The following is a 21316-nucleotide window of genomic DNA, read 5'->3' as shown; positions in this document are numbered from 1 at the left end:
GTATAGGTGGTGTGGTGTTGTTTGTGCAGGGGGAATAAATGTCACATGACAGTCATCTGTGTTCAAAGTACAGACAATAATATCCACCCACTGCAGCTCCTTCATGTTTGTCATAATATGACCATCAAAAACCACAACTGTATCACTTCTTTAAAACACTTTATATTCATCTGGTCCAAATCATACAAGTGAAATCCTGCACAAATCAATCTTCAATAACTCAATGCATGAATACGTGAATGGATACATCATAAAATATCATATGAAATGCAATATAATTCTTATTTTGATTTTGATTTAAACTATTACCAAAGTGCAATTTGTATGACAATGTATGACCATCCGTTTTTAATAAGGATTGTGTTTCCTGTTGTTTTTGAAAACAATTTTTTATGGCAACTGTATTGGATTGATGGCATTGAATGAATGAATGAATGAATTAATTGATGAATTAATGAATTAATATCATTTAAAACATTTTTCAATTTAATATGTAATAAAGCTCTGATATAACTATTGATGTAAATTGTCTATGAAGCTGCATTTTCTCATTGTGTTTGTTTATTTATTTATTTATTTGTTTGTTTTTTGAATGTCCCTCGCGAGCTCCGGTAGGCGGAGCGCAGCACGGCTCTGTCCCGCTTTTTCAAACTGCGCCTTACTGCGGTATACCTCTCGTCCAATCAGCACCCTGCTCTCATAACAGTCTTGTGGATTGACCAATCAGGATGCCCAGCTGCCGCGGGGGCGGGACTTCCTGCTGCTCGTATAAACCAACCGAGGCCTCCCCATGCGGTTCTGATCTGTCGGTGTACACGAAGCTAAAGCGAGACGGTAAGTAGAGTTTAAATGCATACTTTTACCCGCTTTTGAGCGGATCCCAAACCTTTTAGTGGTGTGTTAAAACGCGCAAGTTATATCTGTTGGGGATTGAGTAATGAAGAATCGAGGAAACTCCGCCGCTTATTGTTCGTTCCCCGGGAGCAATTAGCTTGCGTTTTGTAGCTTAGCATGGCTACCTTAGCCGGCCCGGCACTTACTATTAGGATAGGAATCTGAATTAAATGTAGGGTATTTAACAAGTATGACGCGTGCAGCGTCCCTATTAACTGCCATCTCAGCAATTGTATTAACAAAATAGGTAAATATGTTATTTAATTGTGTAGTGGGTTCATAGGAAGTTAGCTCGCCACGTTAGCATCGGTTATGCAACACAATGGTTAGCATTGAGCTGAAGCGAACCGGTAGAAATGTCTCACCGAGTCGGGAAAGACTACCGGCTCGTCTGTGTTGGAGCCGAACCTCTTGTATGTGGAGATCGTACCGGCCTAGTTTCGCGTTCCGTCAGGGAGTTGGCTCGTATATCCGAGGCACCAGGCCAGCTCTTCACTTTCTGTTGAATGAGCTCGCAGCGGGTTTTACTCGCTACAACCACGACTCATACAAACTCCCGTTTTTATCTTCCTGAACTCGATCTCCACATATTTACAACCCGGGAACGATAAAGAGCAACACGTGTGCGCCCACTTTCAATAATATTCATGTTCTGTTGTATTTTTTTGGTGCTCCAGACAAACACACACACACACACAATGGCCGAGAACGACGTCGACAACGAGCTTCTGGACTACGAGGAGGACGAGGAGCCTCAAGGAGCCCCGGAGAGCGCAGCTCCCGCGGGCAAGAAGGAGGTGAAGGGGTCCTACGTCTCCATCCACAGCTCCGGCTTCAGGGATTTCCTCCTCAAGCCCGAGCTGCTCCGTGCCATCATCGACTGTGGCTTCGAGCATCCATCTGAAGGTGAGGAGTCCCGCTTACCTGAGCCATTTTGTGCTGAAGTGGTGTTTCTGTCTGTTCTGCATGGCATCAGGGTCACATCTGGGTGAAAGCAGGCCTCTTGGATTAGGATAGGATGCAGGTCTCAAACGAATCTTTTTTTTTAAAGAAGGAACTTTCACTCCCCATCAAATGTATGCATATATTTTTTTTATTATTATTAAAATCCGTTGACTAATATTGGCTCAGGGTGTGCATGTTCCCCGAAGGGATGTAAATGTCACCAGACAAGTGGAAGACCGGAACAATTACTGAATACAGGTTTCCTTTTAAGTGCAAAGAACATTGGTGGTTCACATCTGGTGTTGTGTTTTCATAAGGGGCTGAATCTGGTGGAATGTTCGGGAACAAATGAAGGCAGCGCAACGTGAAGTATCCAGAAACCTCTTTAGCAGATTATATTTCTCATCATTTTGCCTTCAAAAATGATTCCGCCTCATCCTTTGTTCAGAGCAGATAGTGGTGAAATGTCTGTCCCATATTGGTTGACACTGTTTGTGAGGACAGCAGTAAGTTGGTGTTTGTACTCGTCACACTACGAAGGGTTCTCCTGTGGACTGAGTTCACAGGTTTAACCCCTTGGGCTGTATGTTTGTCACTTATGTTTTAGGTCGTCATTCAACTTGTGAATTTTTGTTGTTCTTGCCGATTAACAACCATCAAGATCTGATATATTGAGTGTGAAATGATCTTTGAATCTTTTCAACATTGCATGAGACAAAACTACTTTTGCACTTTTGAATGTTTAAGTTTGTGGTTGTTTGTGTTGACTCGTTCAGTTTGTGCTCACACTTGCGTTTTAAGCACCGGACCAGTGGGTGTAAACAAAACTGCGGGACGCTGTCGTTGCATGTAACCTGCAACCTGTGCTCCAGTGTGGTATTTATGCACACTGTGCATAAATGCGCTTCATAAATATGCATTATTGGATATTATTATGGAATTATTATACACTTTTAAGCTTGCAGTGCGCTTTCTTGAGCTAAATTTAGACAAACAAGTTGAAATTCAGTTATTTTATTTATAATCGGGTGTGAACACGCCTGAATACTTTGATGGGTCACTCACGGTGTGGGTGCAGGTAGCAGCTCGTCATTTAAACTGTTTTGTAGACACAGATTTCTATACGGCCGTTGTGCTTCCTGTGTATTATTTGATTTGCTCTCCTTGCAGGAACCTTGTGCCTTGACTACTGAGCTTATCTGTTTGTTGGTTTGTGTGTGTTTCCTTCAGTCCAGCATGAATGCATCCCACAAGCCATCCTGGGAATGGACATCCTGTGCCAAGCCAAATCGGGAATGGGGAAAACGGCGGTGTTTGTGCTGGCGACGCTGCAACAGATCGAACCCGTCGATGGGCAGGTCAGTTTTCATATTCAACTCTTCCGTTTTAAATGTGAATGAGTCTTCTGGTTGCTTTCTGGTGCAAATCGTGTGTCTGTTTGCATTTGAAGTGTTCATTCACACCCAGTCTTTATTTGTGGAGAGTGGGATTTGTATTCTTTTGTTCAATAGAAATCAGGCCATTTGTTTTGCCAAGGCTGTTTAAACTCCTCAAACAAACCTTTGTCATATTTCCTCGGCATCTGACTGAGTGATCTTGGTACAACTGTGTGGGTCATTTATACGATCAGAGTTAACGATGCTCTTGACTGGTAGAAGCAGATCGTGTTCAGTGAGGAAACACTCCTGTAGAGGGAAGTTTAAACGTCTAGATGTTTACATTTCACCTTGAACAGACCATAAAAGAAAGATGTGCATTAAGTTGTCTTGATTCAAAATGTCTGAGGTTGAATGTCTGCGTCTCCTCCTCAGGTGTCTGTATTAGTCATGTGCCACACACGAGAGCTGGCCTTCCAGATCAATAAAGAGTACGAGCGTTTCTCCAAGTACATGCCCACCGTGAAGGCCGCGGTGTTCTTCGGTGGCCTGGCCATCAAGAAGGACGAGGACGTGCTGAAGAAGAACTGCCCACACATCGTGGTCGGGACGCCCGGGCGAATCCTGGCTCTGATCCGAAACAAGACGCTCAGCCTGAAGAACGTCAAGCATTTTGTCCTGGACGAGTGCGACAAGATGTTGGAGCAGCTCGGTGGGTTTCCTCTCCGTCTGCTGTTTCACAGTGCTTTAGGGTGCCTGTACGTTTACCTGCTGCTCGGCGTGTTCCTATCACGACTTTTTATTCAACTGGTGTGTGTTTAGAGCTGGGAGTCTTCATATTTCAGACAAAATGGCCCTTAAGCAGGATTTCGTACATCAAATGTCCCTTTTATACAATGTTTTCCCTGGTTCATATGGTTTACCTTTGATTTGGGTTTTTATGCAGACGAAATGACGTAATTATCACTGCGTTTGTATTTTTAGGAATATTAATGGAGGTGAATGGCATGCACTGACTCCTTCACATGATTTATTTAAGCATACGACTTTCTGGAATATTCTCACCATATTGCCCTCTGACTCAGACGTCATGTTTGATAATAAAAAGCGCCACCATGCAGCCTCCAACTGAATGAAAATGGCAGAAAATTCCAATTTGGACCTTTTTAATGTTCACAGGTGCTCCGAGGTGTCTGATTTTTAAACAAAACAAAAAAAAGTGACTTCACCAGTGAGAATCGTTGTTCTGACCTTAGAGGGATTGTTCAGTAAGACTGCGTTCTCTTAATGCATCTGCTTTTCCCTGGAAGCAACAGACTTGCAATAACACACTGTAGTGGCGCCTCACCATAACGACGCTAAAAGGTCTTTACTCTGCTTGGTAACATAAAGTCTCTGACAGACTGGATCATTAAATTCCAGTTCTTGTCCTGGAGGTTTGCTGCCGTGTGTCTTCTGGACGTCTCCCAGCTTCATAGTGACACTTTGATTCAGTACCAGTGTTGTACGCTTGGTGATTTTGGCCATGTTGCACAAAAAATGAGTTGTCGTGAACAGTTTGGTGCACAGGAGTGTCAACTGCAGTCTGAGCATTATTCTACATTATTAATCCCTCAGTGCATGTTTTAACGGCGGTCAGTCTGAGGTTCAGACCATCGGGCCTGTCAGGAGCTTCACCACCGCCGTCTCCTGGAAGGTTCAGTTTACATGAGAACAAATGACAAGACGGGGTTAATCACCGTACACACAGATACACCACAAGTTCTCAACTCTGCCTGCGTGGCAGAACACTAGTTGTTTTGTAACGTGGCCAGTTTGTGTGTCCTGAAATATCTTAAAAGAAGGAATCCTCCTTTATTGATCTCCTTGGTTATTCTTGACTTTCGTCTCCTCTCTGCTCTCCCAGCGTCTCGGCCTTCAGGAACTTGTTCATGTCAGAAATGTCTCCACCAGTTGAGAGGGTTGGGTTTTTTCATGGATGTTTTCTTCTTGGTTGATCAGAAAATAACTTTGTGTTGAGCTCAGTCACTCTTAAGTATTCTGAGTGTGGTACAGCCGCACCTCTACTGACCTGCAACTGGGTTTTATATTGTTCTGGGTTTCTTGGAAGACGTTCTATTTGTTCACCTCCCATCTTTACTTTCTCTATTGGAATGTTTCACCGTCTGGTTTCACAGACTGTCGTGCTCTGCTTGCGCTCTCTCTCTCTCTCTCTCTTTCCAAACCGTGTCTTTCCACTGACTTGTTGTCAAAAGATTTGATCTGTTCCTCACCTGCCCCTCTCTCTCTCTCTCTCTCTCTCTCTCTCGCTCCCTCTGGTGTTTAAAAAACATAAATGGGCAAAATGATTTTGGTGTCGGTAAAGTTGTTGTATTGCCCAGGCCTCATGTGGCGTTTCTTTGGGGTTTGTCTGACGGGAGCGTTTGTGTGTGGCAGACATGAGACGTGACGTTCAGGACATCTTCAGGATCACGCCTCACGAGAAGCAGGTCATGATGTTCAGCGCCACACTGAGCAAGGAGATCCGACCAGTGTGCCGCAAGTTCATGCAGGACGTAAGTCACCTGTGGCCCCACCGCTGTTATTGTTATTTTTAATAAGCATTTTTCAACTGTTCTGCTGAGACGCCCGTCGCCCTGTACGCTCACCCGGCCCGTTGTGTCCTCCGCAGCCCATGGAGGTGTTTGTGGACGACGAGACCAAGCTGACCCTCCACGGCCTGCAGCAGTACTACTGCAAGCTGAAGGACAGCGAGAAGAACCGCAAGCTGTTTGACCTGCTGGACGTGCTGGAGTTCAACCAGGTACCACACGCTGCCGCCACATGAAGCTACACGTGAGACTGTTGGGATTCAGTCAAACGTTTCATACAATCAATCTCATCAAAGCACCGGCACCCTTGTACTCTGTTGCTTAGCAACAGGTCTTCACAGTGCAACAACTCCATCAATCCACACTGTTAAAAACATCAAGGGAAACATTCATGTGATGAAAGATGAAACTGGCAAAAAGATTTGAATCCTGAACACTAATTTATTTTCCAAGTTTTGTGGAATGAATTTTATTTCAAAGCAGACGGTAGATTTGATGGTGACGTGAGAGAAATCCACATAAAGCCCCAAGTTATTGTCTGATAGTCGCATGATAGAAATGTCTTGGCATGAAGTTTCTGCTGCTTGTACATTTTTTTCCATTTTAAATGTGTTGGAGTTTTTCTGTCAAATGTTTATGGCCAACTTCAAACATCATTTCCACCTTGATATTTAACGTAACAAACCATCACTTATTCAAAGCAAAGCTTGAAATCTTCTCTTTTGGCAGAACCCGTTCGGTTCTAGATAATTGTTGGTAAAAGTGAATTATATTCCTGATCGGTCTTTTGCTGCCACATCCAATGTTTGACTTTCCGACCAGGTGAGTGAGCGACGTTCTCGTCACACGTGATCATTAACCTGATTCAGACAAAGGTGGAAGAGACGCGTTTCCTTTACTTGAGGGAAAAAAACCGTTTTCCTTGAGTTCTGAACTCGAACCTTCGCTCACAGCGGTCGTATCAGACGCTGATTGACGCAAGCGCAATGCCTCTGCTTGGCCTCCAGGTGGTGATCTTCGTCAAGTCGGTGCAGCGCTGCATCGCTCTGTCCCAGCTGCTGGTGGAGCAGAACTTCCCCGCCATCGCCATCCACCGCGGCATGGCTCAGGAGGAGAGGTGAGGCAGAGGGTTGAAGACGCGTGGCGGCGCCTTGCTTCACGGCCCCTCCAGCAGCTGTGGTGTTAATCCTCCGCCCCGCCGGGCTCTCTCTCTCTCTCTCTCTCTCCCCCCACCTAGGCTGTCTCGCTATCAGCAATTCAAGGACTTCCAGAGGCGGATCATGGTGGCCACCAACCTGTTTGGCCGAGGGATGGACATCGAGCGGGTCAACATCGTCTTCAATTACGACATGCCAGAGGACTCTGACACATATTTGCACAGGGTGAGAACCGCGGCGGCGTCACGGCCCGACACTGGGATCGTGTTTGTGCTGCAGAATCTGCGCGCTCGCGTTAAGACGTCTGGCCTGAGCTGCTCGTGATCGGAAAGTTTACAAATGTTGTTAATGTGGCCTTGAGTGGTCCCAGATACTGAAAGTTCAGTCTCGTTGGGTTAAGGGAAAAAAAAGGCAGACCAGTTTGATTGTTAGTCAGTAAATTCTGCAGCCATCCAAATCATAGGAAAGTAAAAAAACACAATGAAAGGAAAGTCTACAGACTTTCATGTTACGTTTCATAAATTCTTCCTGTTTGTGGGCTCGTCCTGCATTCTGTTTTCTAACACTCGGTCTGGAAATGTGGTTTAAATCAAACTGGTGGAATCCTTTAGTTTGACACTGAACCCACAGTTTCTGACCTGGTTCCAACATGCAAATCACTAAACAGTTGCCATGTATTCCTATTCCACCAATTCAAGGCCATTAGTTAAAATGTAATTAGACGGCTCTAATTATTTCCTCCAAGCTGATGATGTGGTAGAACTGGAAGAGACCAGGAGTGAAGGACTGACTCTCTCTCTCTCTCGCCCCGGCAGGTCGCCCGTGCCGGCAGGTTTGGGACCAAAGGCCTGGCCATCACCTTCGTGTCGGACGAGACCGACGCCAAGACCCTGAACGACGTGCAGGACCGCTTCGAGGTGAACGTGGCCGAGCTGCCGGACGAGATCGACATCTCCTCTTACAGTAAGTGTCCGAGACGCCGCGTCGGAACCGTTGTCATTTATGGATTCAAGCACCAAGCTTGTCCAAACATGCCGCTAATGCTCAGGTCTGCTGCGGAATCCCCCTCCCCCCCTCCCTCCCCCACCGCATGGTGACCCAGCATGACAGACCGCCGCTCATTGACAGTTGCTGCCGTCCTGCAGACGAGACGCTGTCCTCGCATCGTGTCCAACCTGCTGCTGAAACGTCGGTATGCTCAGCTGTTGCCGGGGGCGCTGATGTCTCACGTCTCCTGTGTTTCCCCCCCCCCCCCCCCCCCCCCTCTCTCTCTCCCCCCCAGTCGAACAGTCCAGATGAGTTCCTCCGGCCGAGCTGAAGTCTGAAGTCTGAAGTCTCCTCTCCACCGGCCTCGTCTCGTGTCTGGAAGTAGACGTACTCCACTGTCGATTTTAAAGCTCTGCGTGTTTCCTACCTTCACCAAACATTTATTATTTTTATTGTCAGGTTGGGGGGGGGGGGGGGGGGGGTTGTGGTTTTAATTTGTCTCTTGTTTTTTGCTTAATTGAATTAAAACTTTTTATAAAATGTCATTTTACTGTGGTGGTCTCTTGCGAGGCTGTTTAGTCTCTCCCGTGTTTGAGTGTCGAGCAGAGCTTCAGGGAAACATTCAGTCACAGGAACCAGCTTTTTCTTTGTTTCATGTTCATGCTAGAGATGTATAGGAACCTTTTTTTTTTTTTTCCCCTCCCTCTCCCCTCGAAGCAAAAACAGTTAATCTGTAGGTAGAATCAAGTAGTGACGTTTGAGTGAAGAGACGAATCTGGCTCTTAACGGCAGCTCTTTCTATGACTTTCTCACTGAATGCCTCCAATAAATGAAGTCACCAAGTGGAGTCCTAGTGGTGAATTTGAAAAAGTATTTCACTGTATGAGAATGACCTGATCCGCTATTGTGTAATGTTGTGAATCAAATGAAAAATAAAACCACAAAACATGAGGGACACATCAGGTTTAGAGTGGGTACTTTAGTTTCCTGCCAGTGAAGAAGTGATTGTTTAATGTTGATGTTGGTTTTAAGAGCTCTGGTATCTGTACTATTACTGAACAAGTAATCCAGTATTTCTAAACTATTTAAAAATGTATTTTCCAACAAAAACTGCCAGAAGGGTTCAAATCTATAATTGGGGTGAAGAAATGAGACTAATATCAAATCGTAGTTGGTATTTTTCTACAAAGAACATTACATCACCATTTAAATGTGACCTAAAGGGTTAAAGATGATAAATTAATTATGTAAACCTGAAGCCCTTTTATATATACATATGTAGTCTCATCTTAATGGAATAAAATGTATTGATCTCCGAGGGAAAGTTTAGAACATTTCTCGTAAAATATAGATTATTCTTGATAAAATCCCAATAAATCAAAATGAAGCGTCTATTTGAGATGTATATTGGAGAAAGTTTTATTTAGTTGTGAAGAGTTTCTGGGAGAGATACCACAACACTTAATTTTCTGGGCTTTAAGCAGTTTGTCATGACCTTAATCCATCTATTTTCAGTACGTATGAAGTAGTTTTTCACCGACGCACTCATTAAAGAGCAGGAAACCCCGAGACGCTGCAGGTCGGACCAGGAAGTCACTCAGCAACTCCACTTACAGGCTGGATTCAACTTTCTTCTTCTTGCAAGCATAAATGAAGTGACTGATCATCGAATACATCCCATCATGGAAAGTCAGTCTTCATAACGGTTTATGAAAAGCTTCGACATTAAACAAGATGAGGGGTGGAAATGTCTTTATTCAAAAGGAAAGGTGAACATTTAACACATCCAGCTTTACAACATGAAAACAAACAAAACAAATCACTTGTTTTTCGACAAAATGGTGAATGTACAATCGTCTTGCTTCCAGATTGGCTCGTAAACGATGGGAAAGGATCCAGACTGCCTGGTTCAGGTCTGAACTCCTCGTAGGTCTAATGATACAGCAGGTTGACCATGCATCTGTACATAGCTGCTCTATAGTGACGACACGACGACACAGTCCCACAACCAGCCATTCACCGGAAGCACAGTTCTTTGTTTACAAAAAAAAAAAAACGCATCCTAAAGCATCTTTTATGGTTTTTGAGGGGAAGCAGACTATTATTACAGCACGATTGAAATATAACATTGCTTCCACTAATGTCCAATAGACAATACAAATAAAGTCAGATTATGAATCAAGGCTATCTTAAGGTGCGTAATCTAACCCAAACACCGGTGAAGGAAGAGTCTTGGGTCCTTCAGTCTCAGCCCCCCCCCCCCCCCCCCCCCCTCCCCCTACATGTAGTCGTCGTCGTCGTCCTCCGTTCCGGCGGCTCTCCGACGCCACTTTAACGCGATGGGTTATCGTTTGGTTTCACCGAGACGCCACACGGCTCGATTACAGGCCGGATTACGAACACCAGCGCGGTTTCCACCCGCAGGTCCCAAATTGCATGTTTACCTCAGCGCACACAGTTTGGGGGTTTTGTTTTTTTTTTTTTTCAGATTTTATTTTTACAGTGAAAACCAGAGGGTGGCTGGTTCCTCCTTCTCCTCCTCCTCCTTCTCCTCCTCCTCCTCTGCCCGTCGGAGGCAGGATTGTAATTTGCGTGGAATTAGGTGGTCGACTCCTCGACGCCGGAATCCCAGGCTTGTTCTTCTGGTGCTCGCTAAATGTCTCGGGTCCTTGCGGAGGGAAGGACGGGGACGAGTCCAGCTGCGTAAACAACCTTTGACATACAACGACCCCCCCCCCCCAAAAAAAAGCCTCGTCCGGCAGGTTGGCCTCTGGCTCTCTCCCACGACAAGCCTCGCCTTTCTCCCGTAACCCTTCGTCATCCATCATTTGATCCGGCGCTCTGACCGCCGTGACCCCCCCCCCGACTCCCCCCCGCCAGGCCGGGCTCCGTCCCGGTCGTCCTCTCATGACTGACGAGTCTCAGCTGCTTCGTCCCGCCGCTCCAAGCATAGCGCCCCCCCCCCCCCTCCAGCGGCGGCGGCCCGCCGTGTCATCGTGTCTGCCTCCGCAATAAATACCAGTGAATAAATACCATAGAGAGACACGGGACACGTTCCTGTCGGAATGTCTGCCGTCCTCCCCGGAGACTCTCCGTTTGGCTCGAGTCCAGCTGGTCGGCGTTCAGACCAGCTTCCTGTCGGCGTGAATCCATCAACCGAGAAACAAAACTTTAAAGTGTCTTTAACCGTCGCTCCTTTGTTCCCAAAGAAAAAGTCCAAGAGTTCAGGGAACATTTGGCGCCTGGCGACAACATGGCGCCTGGATTCATCCACGTTTCTCTCGACAGAGTTTGAAATCTTTACTTCATTTTTTTGTTGTTTTTTGGTTTCATTAATCTACACTAAAGCAGGGGCTGGTCATTTCACTGATTTCCACGTTGGAAGTTGGCCCTTCTGATTCTTTCCCCCAAATGATCTTCCGGAGAAGATGTTCTGACGTGTGCACCTCGCTTCGTCTATTGATAGATACACTAAGGACAGCTACTCTATAAAGGGCGTTACTACGGGGGGGGGGGGGTTATTGTCTGTTTTTTTTTTTTACGAAGGAATGTATTTGGGGCGGGATCACGCCACTAGTCCTTGAACTTGTGCGTGTCGCCGTAGAGCCACCGCTGCGGCGGCAGGGCGGCCTCGTTCAGGTGGTTGCACTCGTCGCTGCACTTGCAGGACTGGACGAACATGACGGAGCGGCTGAAGCGCTCGCCGTCCGGACAGGCGAAGGTCACGTTGGCCGTGCGGGTGCGGCGTGGCGAGCAGCAGCGGCCGTCCCGGCACACGCCGCAGTAGTTGGGCCTGTAGAGGCGGGTGCTGCGGCAGCCGGCGTACGACAGGCGGTGCGGCTCCGGGGCCTTGTGGGTGCGAGAGCACTTCCTGCCTTTCTGCGGGCGGAGAAAAGAGAGGGTTGACAAGACGTTCGGACAAAATCCACGACCGAGGCGAGAGTTCATCAGCCGGCGTCCTGGCTTATCCAGTCTCCTTTAGATGATCTCGGAATCAATTCTTAAACTTTACGTGGAGTTAAAATCAAAGTTCAGTCTGACTCCTTTTCACATTGCGACCGATTCGATTTGACTTGATTGGCCGCAGGAACCGTCAATCATGACGGTAGCATAGCGGAAGCTTAGCTAGTCCTTTGCCCACACAAAATGTTTTATTAAAAAACGACGGCGTCTGCAAACTTCCAGGCCGCAGAGCAAAAAAGCAACCCGGAGATTTAGAATGAACTACAGGATCATTTGTAAATCACACGGGGTTAAAAATTCCTATTTGTGCCGTTAGCGGCTCGTGGCTAACGTAATTTAACAGACGTTAAACGTTGGCGACAATCGAAATTTCCCCGTTTTGTGGTGGTGCCCCCTTGTGGGCGCGTCTGGTTTGACCAAAGAGCCCAAAACGCAAAGGACAACTCACTTTCAAACGTCATGATGTGAAAACTCTCTGGTTGACCTGAACCGGCGAGGTCGCGGGACGTCACGCCATCGCATTAAAACGCTCCCCGTAGTCACGCTCTCTGAGAGCTATTCTGAGTTTATAGCGTTTTTCATGGAGTGCTAAGAGGACGGCTTTCGCAGAAGAAGCGAGTGATTTGGTGAAATGAAATTACAAGCTGGAGGCTCTGTGGTCGCCGTGCCTCTGGGGCTTCGCTCTCATTAAGGCTGGCGGAGCTCCGCCGGTCGTCATCAGGCTGCAAACGTTCAAGTACCGGGGAAGTATGGAGGCCATCACACAGCTGCTAAAGGTCTTCACTCATTTTCGACAATAATGCAAAAAAAAAAGTGGATCATTCACATATTAAATGTTTAATTTCTTAAAGAATTCTGCTTTATTTCAACCTGTTAACCTTCCAATGTGATTCGTACTGTAGTTCTCGTTAGATGGACTGTGAAATAAATCTCTAAATGATTATAAGCTCTGCGTTCAAATTGAGCATTCGCATAATGGATTTCTTTCTACATTCTTATATTTAGACTTGAAAGTAAGCAAATACGTTGATAGAAAACACTGGTTTTGATTCATTTTGATTTAATTTACTTGATAAAATTGAAAGGCATTCCTAGTAATTAGGATGATTTCCCAACAACGGCTTTCAATGTAAAGAGACATTGTGTTTCCAATTCAACATGCCGTGTTTGTGTTCCAGTCTTTAGGGGAAATTCTTTTTTTTTTTTAAAGGGTGGCGTTACTTTACAGAGCACATGTCTGATTCAGTCCAATTTTCAAGATTAATTTTGAAAGAGGTGATTGTGGTGTAAAGGTTCCTGGTGTCGTTTCAAGATGGCAGGTCAGTGACAACATGCTCCCATGCTGCCTCCTCCAATAGACAAACAGGGGCGTGGCCGCCCATCACCCTCTCTGCAGGGGGCGGCAGCGGAGTGGGCGAACCAAGCGCCCTTCAAAAAGGTTGTTAAAAATCTAGATGCTGAATTACTTTTGGGTTACGGTCACGTCGGACCCAGTAGACGTGAGGCAGAGCAGAGGACAGTCGCTCTTATTGACCCGACCGGATCCACATCGAGGAGACGGCCGATCACGTCGTTTGCTACGACCAAAGCCAGAGACTTTGTTGTGTTTTTGCTCCACGAACGCCTGGTTTGCATGACGTATAAAATGAAAACTGTCAGAAAATGTTTTTAAAAATCTGACATATACACAGCAACATTTTGAAGAGGATGTGCTTTTACACTGAAACTGCAGAAATGCTAGAAATGATGTAGTTGTCATGGTGGGCCACTGGTCAGTGCTGTTTTTTGTAAAACACTAACACACACGCACACAAAATAAAACCACCAGGTTAAATTGTTATTACGATGCCTGTCAAAATAAAACTACCAAGTTGGATTGTTATGACAGCGACTGTCAAAATAAAAGTACCAGGTCCAGGAGAATCTGGACTGTGAGTCATGACATCACGGGGGACGTTGTTCTTACTCTCCATCTACTGAGCATGTGCAGAACAAACTATTTCTTACGGCCGTAGTGCGCAGTGACCAGGAGCAACGTTAAAGTTGCATTTTCACCCGGTTTCCATGGAGACCAAGTCCGAGCATTTTCAAAGATTGTCCATTCCGAGTCATTTTCAAGGAGTTGCGTGTTTTCAGTGACTCCGAACCCCGTTGTCAAGTAAACAGACCCTCAAAACACAAGAAACGTTTTGTGTTTTTGATTGAAAATGCCTCAGTATGGTTTGGTTTTTCTCAGTAAAAGTGTGTTGAGGTGAATGTGTTATTGGCCAGATATAAATAAAGTGGAATTGAATCAACACTCTGGATTACGAGCGCTCTCGGGGGACTCGCCTTCACACCACCGCAGACAACAATCTGATGGAGACCTTTTGTTTACACCAGGGTTCCCCAATTCCGGGCCTGGAGGTCCGGTGTCCTGCAGGTTCTCTCTCTCTCCCGGCTTCAGCCTCAATCTGATGTTGACGTCATCGTCAAGCTTGTAAACAGGCCAAGTGACGAGGCCCTTATTGTATTCAGGTGTGTTGCAACTGGGAGAAACCTAGAACATGCAGGACACCAGACCTCCAGGCCCGGAATTGGGGAAGTGTGGTTTACACTGTGAGGGGAAACTGCCCAAGTTTGTCTTTTTAATGGCTGCTTCAAGAAAGGGCTTTCCTTTAGATTCAGATGTCTTAGTTTGCTTTTGTTTCTGAAGAATCATTGGGGAAAATAATTTTTGGGACGCTGTGGCGATAAACCAGGGATCTGAAGCTGTATTAAGGTATTAATAGACGCTATTAGATAATCTTATTGTGAAAACATCACACAACATACAAGTGGCAGTGACTCTAAGACTCACTGCTCAACCACCAAAGGAACTATATAAAACACTGGATCGTCTCTTTGCCGTTAGCTAGCTGCAGTTCCATCACCTTCGTATGTTGTGAGACGAGCCTGGACTAAGTGGGCCTGCTGGGATGTTTCCACTCAGCAACAGGACCGTGAATAGACAGAAAGCACCGGAACGGGAACTTCAGCTACTGGGAGATTTGGGGGTTGGTGGTGGGGGGGGGATACATGCCATGATATTAATACCAATCTGACCCCTCGAGAGCAATTCTTTCCTGAATCTATTTAGCGCGGTGCGTGGCGGCAGGCCATTAGGCGGCATTTTGCCTTCATAAGAATCTTAAAAGCAGTGAAACACATTCCTCACCTTAACGGGGATGGACATGGAGCTGCAGGGCCGGATGTTGCACAGGCGCGTCTCCTTGATCAGCTTGCACCGGGCATTGTCGTTGGTAACACGGGAGGACACGCCCATCCCACAGCTCCGGGAGCACTGGGACCAGGAAGTGGTCTGAACCACGCACTGATCCCCCACCTGCTGCCAGGCTGGGAGAGGCGGGACGGGTAGAGAAGCACACGTGAGGAAGAACGGCGAGAAAATATGGAAAGCGAGATGAGAGAGGGGTATGATCAGTGAAAGTTCAACCTGGGGGGGGGGGGCAACGGGAGCAAGAGGGGGAAAAGCAGAGGCGTAAAGCACACTGGCCTTATTCAGCCAACAGGCAACACTGACGCACAGAGAGGGTGATTGCAGAGCGGGAAGCCGGGTGACAGAGGTATGTGCTGTGAGGGAGCGGAGAGGCAGAGCACCTCCGGTGTGCAGGGAGCCAGTGGAAAACAAGCCTCACAGAAAACGCCAGGACCCAGACGCTCACAGTGAGGCCGTTTGTGCGTCGGCGGGCCGAAGCACAAACACGTCTGGGGAACAGACGCCGCCCTTCACGCGGCGGCGGCGGCGGCGCCCCCTCTCACCTGCCAGGTGCTTGTTTCCGCGGGGCCGGTCCCACTTGCGCCCCGACTCCACCAGCTCGTTGCCCAGCGAGTCTTTGTCCTTCTTGGGCTTGTACGGGAAGAGCTTGCGGTACGGCTTGGGGTAGGGCTTGGGGTACGGGTACGCCGGGTAGGGAATGAAGGGGTAGGGCGGGTAGGCCGGGAGCTGGGGCCGCCGGTGCGCCGGGGGCACGACGGCGCTTCCCTTGTGGCAGTCGATGCTGAGGCAGCACTGGCCCGGCACTTTGACCAGCTGCGGCGCCGGGCAGGACGGCGAGGCCAGCGGCACGTGGCTGGGGCAGAGCGCCACGCACCCCACCGCCCCGTCGATGCAGGTGCACTGGTGCTTGCAGCCGGCGCGGAAATTCTCCCCGTTTTGATAAATACGGCCGTTGTATTCACAGGAGCGGCCCTCCGCCTTGGCTGCGGAGAGAAAGAACAAACCGCCCGGTCAGACTCTGGAGTTTAGATTCACTGAAGTCGCTTTGATCCACTTCAAGAGCCGCTTTCATGTCTGACGTGTCGGGGGTCGATACGACCAGACGCTCACTCTGATGGCTCGTGGTAAACAATCATGCAAACTCGACCAGGAAGTGGACTCCATCATGCCGTCTTCCAAAACTGAGCAAAGAATCATGAGTCTGAGTGAGGACGACGACTTCCCCAAACACCCAGAGGCCACGCCCACCCTCACTGACGTCTGAAAGCTTTCTGAAGCTATCCGTCTGAATTTAAAAGTTAGTAGCTATTTTCCCTGGGTGGCATCTGAAGCCTGGAAATGGTCTTCTTTCTGGCAGCAGGTTAATTTGGACAAACTGAGAGGAGGCAAAGCCTCGATGGCTCTGCCTTTCAGATTGTACCGACTTACACTTGCAAATAAAAAAAAGAGAGTTTAACTTCAGGTCGACTAGATGAAGGCAGTGTTTGTGTTTGTCACTCATGATATAATGGAAACTTCAGGAGCGCAAACATCAGTGTGGGAGGGGGCTTCTCTGTAAATGCATCATTTTATTGTGTGTTTGAAGCCGGACCGACACACTATCTCAACATCTATGAAGCAACTTTCTATTCTTAGACCAGCGGAGAATTTTGACTTGTTTAGAGTGTCCCTCCCCTGCAGCTCCTCAGTGGGACTCCCCATACAACACCCCAGATACCCCCCCCCCCCCGATCCCTGTATATAGAAACACCCCCAAATAAACACACACGTATAAATACCAGTGTGTGTGCGTGTTTGTGTGTTTCATGGGGCTGTTTGTGTACACACTGAAGTACTTATATAAATCCTGCAGTTGGCCGCGTTTCAGTCGCAGCTCTTGAAGGTGCTGTTTTTGAAACGTGGCACAGGCTTCAACCCCCCCCCCGCTACCCACCACCCCCTCCACCCCACCCCACCCCGTCCTATCAAAGAGAAACCCCAGCCACTTGGCTCAGAAGCCCAATTCTCCACCCTGAAGTTACACATTCCCTCACTCAACCCTGCCCAAACTAAACCCAAAACACCCCTTCCACCCCCCAACCTTCCTGCCCCCTCCCTGGGTACGACCTCTCTCCACCCGACCCTCCTGCCCCCTCCCTGGGTACGACTTCTCTCCAGCCGACCTTCCTGCCCCCTCCCAGGGTACGACCTCTCTCCACCCGACCTTCCTGCCTCCTCCCAGGGTATGACTTCTCTCCACCCGACCCTCCTGCCCCCTCCCTGGGTACGACTTCTCTCCAGCCGACCTTCCTGCCCCCTCCCAGGGTACGACCTCTCTCCACCCGACCTTCCTGCCTCCTCCCAGGGTATGACTTCTCTCCACCCGACCCTCCTGCCCCCTCCCTGGGTACGACTTCTCTCCAGCCGACCTTCCTGCCCCCTCCCAGGGTACGACCTCTCTCCACCCGACCTTCCTGCCTCCTCCCAGGGTATGACTTCTCTCCACCCGACCCTCCTGCCCCCTCCCTGGGTACGACTTCTCTCCAGCCGACCTTCCTGCCCCCTCCCTGGGTAAGACTTCTCTCCACCCGACCCTCCTGCCCCCTCCCTGGGTACGACCTCTCTCCACCCGACCTTCCTGCCTCCTCCCAGGGTACGACTTCTCTCCACCCGACCTTCCTGCCTCCTCCCAGGGTACGACCTCTCTCCACCCGACCTTCCTGCCTCCTCCCAGGGTACCACCTCTCTCCGGTACGACCCTCCTGCCCCCTCCCAGGGTACGACTTCTCTCCACCCCGACCTTCCTGCCCCCCCCCCCTGCGTACCGCCTCTCTCTGGTACGACCCTCCTGCCCCCTCCCAGGGTACGACCTCTCTCCACCCGACCTTCCTGCCCCCTCCCAGGGTACGACCTCTCTCCACCCGACCTTCCTGCCCCCTCCCAGGGTACCACCTCTCTCCGGTACGACCCTCCTGCCCCCACCCTGGGTACCACCTCTCTCCACCCGACCCTCCTGCCCCCTCCCAGGGTACGACCTCTCTCCACCCGACCTTCCTGCCCCCTCCCAGGGTACGACCTCTCTCCACCCCGACCTTCCTGCCCCCTCCCAGGGTACCACCTCTCTCCGGTACGACCCTCCTGCCCCCTCCCAGGGAACCACCTCTCTCCAGCCCGACCTTCCTGCCCCCCTCCTGGGGTACGTACCCCTGCAGATGCCGTGCGTCCGTCCCACGTCGTTGCCATAGTTACACTCCAGCCCCTTGTGGTGGTCACAGGGACGGCCCTCGTAGCAGTCCTGGTTGAGCTGCGCAGCGCACACCTTGCAGCAGCCGCATCCATCGGGGACGGAGCTGACCCCCGGGGGGCACGACGGCGGCCCCGACGGGCACTCGCACACCACCGGGCAGTCGGCCATCACCTGCAGGGACAGTGGACACACTTCAGCTGCAACTACTTCCTTCCAATAGTAAAAACCCCGCGGGACGATGCTTTGACTCATGTTACCCAGATCAGAGGAATTCCTGTGTGTGTGTGTGTGTGTGTGTGTGTGTGTGTGTGTGTGTGTGTGTGTGTGTGTGTGTGTGTGTGTGTGTGTGTGTGTGTGTGTGTGTGTGTGTGTGTGTGTGTGTGTGTGTGTGTGTGTGTGTGTGTGTGTCTTGACGATTGCCTGAATACCCACCACTGTCCTGTCCCCACAGGGGTATCTGTAACCCTCTGTCGCCTTCCACTTGGCATTATTCACCAAGGGATGAAAGAGACGCCTTCCTTTTGTTTCCACACACACACACACACGCACGCACACGCACGCACACGCACGCACACGCACGCACACGCACGCACACGCACGCACACACACGCACACACACGCACACACACGCACACACACACACTAAGGTAAAGTCACCTGTAGCCTCGTACTTCTGCCGTGGTCAAACCGAAAGCCACTGTTGATGTTTGAGGGCTCATGGAAACCGGACGTGTATTTTTATCTTCACTAGAATAACTGCTGGATATTATTGCTGCGGTTTAACTTTAGGCTCACGGGAGGGTAGAGACACAGGTACTAATAACTTTGAAGGTTATTCGTTGAACTCGCAACAGAATTTCATTCTCGATTGTGAAAGGTTTCATCCACAAGGTGGAAAAAAAATAATAAAGTGGTGGACAAGGGGGTCTACGCTCCTCCTGCCATTGATGCGCCTCATTCCAGGATGCAATATCAATTTAAATATTAAATAGTAGAAACTCATGACACTTGAACCAACAATATTGAATGATATTACATATGAAAAGCTTTAAAACAGCCGGCAAAATAAAAACTAGATTTCTGACTATTTATGGGACTCATTAACAATTAAAACTGTATTTTCATGGAATAAGTAAAAAAAGAGATAAAACAGGAGAAATAATCTATGTGAATCCGCCAGTTACAGTTAACTGGCTTTATCAATTAATCTGTAAACTGTACTGGAAGATGACCTTTAATTAGTGATTGTTCATAAAATATAAAAGATCATAGAACATCTATATAGAAAAATGATGAACCATTCTCATGACATATGAGCATTTCAACTAATTTAGCTGACCATCAGTCACATTTACACCAAATGTATCAGGACTAAGATGATTATGTGTCAGATAAACAGATAGTGGGAGAATCCTGTTTTTGATGGTCAAATCAGTGTTTTCAAGCTGAATTTCGGATCTGACACGGATCTGTTCGACACAGCTCCAGGTCCACGAGCCTCATGTTGGCAGCCAGTGAAATAAAAGCACTGAAACCTGTAATAGTTATTTACAATCAGAGTTGTGTGGTTGGAGGGAGAGCGCGGTTGCAGTGTGTGGCCCCAGTCAGCAGGCTGGTGGGGGGGATTATAAAGTAAAGTGAGGTGCAGAACAGGCACGTGAGAGTTCAGTCTTCACTGTTTGCATGGAATAAAATCAAAATGCATCCAAGTTACTCACCAGACCGGCGGAAGCAGCTTGCCACACCGCCAGTAACACGAGTATCCCCATGCCGCTGCAGCTGGTCCACATGCAAGAGGAGAAACAGAGTGGTAAAATCCTCCAGACGGCTCTTTTCTTTTCTTTTCTTTTTTTTATCCACACGAGTTAAATCCGCACAATTCGGGGGGGGACATCCTCACTCGCCCTGCGGAACTTTGTAAATCCTCACAGTTCAGAAGTTTGCGCTCCGCTCTTTATACGAGCGCCGCTCTTTTCAGGCTGGCCACGCCCCCTCCGCGTCGCCTTCAGCCAATTGGGGTGCAGGCGCGCCGCCAAGGGCGGTGGGCGGGGCTTGGAGCCCCAACAAGCAATCGGTGGGGAGGCGAGGGGGCGTGGCGCGGCATGAATGCAGTCATTCATAAAAACGGAGAATTACTACATTCCGCGGAGGAGCGGGCTCTGGGCTGTTTATTTATTTATGTTCCAGCGAAAATAATATTTTTGATGCTTTAAAGTTCTTTTCACACGCATTCCTCTGTCCGGCCGCTGCTTTGTGAAAAGTCAAATAAATATACTCAGCTGCTAGTTGGAGCTCCATTAATACTCGAGGCAGCCATGGAAAACAGCTCGGAATTTCCTTCCAGCTCCGTCTTACTTTAAGAAAATAGTCCCGGACAAGAGGCGGACAGACGCGGGACAAGCGGAGCGGAGACTTCCCTGGGGCTCGGCGCGATTTGACTGATAGTCGTGTTGAAAATGGTTGTGATAATCTCCAGTGGAACCACATCCTGCCTTTACCCCCCACATCTGAGGCTTCCCGGGCCAACATCTCCCTCCGCGTGAACCTGGCCGCTGCAAGGTTTTTATTGGAGCCGCAGAGCGGAGGTGGAGATAATCTTCCTGTCATCCGTGTAGACACGCACACAGGAAACTGCGCCACCTGAGCCGGTGTTTGACGCACACTGCTTCTCTGTGTCCGAGGCTTAAATACACGTTTTACATCAGTGCGCCATCAAACATGACATAAAACTGCACACCGGCGACAGAAAGCCTTCTGTTTTCATTCCCGTCGGTGTAATCAGAGGTCTGCGTGCGTAAAACTGCAGCGTGTGTAACGTGTTAAGTTTGTGCATAATTAATTGTGTGCACGCCCGCAAGGGAGGGTCGGACACATTTATTTACCCTCAGTCTAGACCTACAGGTTCATTTTTGTCAGGC

At 48.6% G+C, this 21316-nt stretch overlaps 2 protein-coding genes across 2 annotated transcripts; one reads left to right on the top strand and one right to left on the bottom strand.

Annotated features, from left to right (window-relative positions):
- Positions 1–778: 778 nt before the first annotated feature.
- On the top strand, positions 779–8797 carry ddx39ab (DEAD (Asp-Glu-Ala-Asp) box polypeptide 39Ab). Its single transcript, XM_080511257.1, has 10 exons — positions 779–834; positions 1572–1800; positions 3070–3197; positions 3651–3927; positions 5652–5770; positions 5887–6018; positions 6814–6923; positions 7044–7188; positions 7779–7926; positions 8246–8797. The coding sequence occupies exons 2-10, from the start codon at positions 1593–1595 to the stop codon at positions 8260–8262; spliced, it is 1284 nt and encodes a 427-aa protein (XP_080367383.1). The 5' UTR covers positions 779–834; positions 1572–1592; the 3' UTR covers positions 8263–8797.
- A 2129-nt stretch (positions 8798–10926) lies between these two features.
- LOC308141195 (CCN family member 1) lies at positions 10927–20804 on the bottom strand. Its single transcript, XM_080511258.1, has 5 exons — positions 20117–20804; positions 18356–18569; positions 15715–16155; positions 15110–15288; positions 10927–11829 (listed from the first exon to the last, which is right to left on the bottom strand). Exons 1-5 carry the CDS (start codon positions 20186–20188, stop codon positions 11524–11526), a joined length of 1212 nt encoding a protein of 403 aa, XP_080367384.1. The 5' UTR covers positions 20189–20804; the 3' UTR covers positions 10927–11523.
- Between the last annotated feature and the right edge of the window lie 512 nt (positions 20805–21316).

Source organism: Blennius ocellaris (assembly GCF_963422515.1).
Source record: "Blennius ocellaris genome assembly, chromosome: 16".
In the NCBI taxonomy this organism is placed as follows: domain Eukaryota; kingdom Metazoa; phylum Chordata; class Actinopteri; order Blenniiformes; family Blenniidae; genus Blennius; species Blennius ocellaris.
The sequence above is the reverse complement of the archived record's forward strand: the minus strand, read 5'-3'. Positions and strand labels throughout refer to the sequence as shown.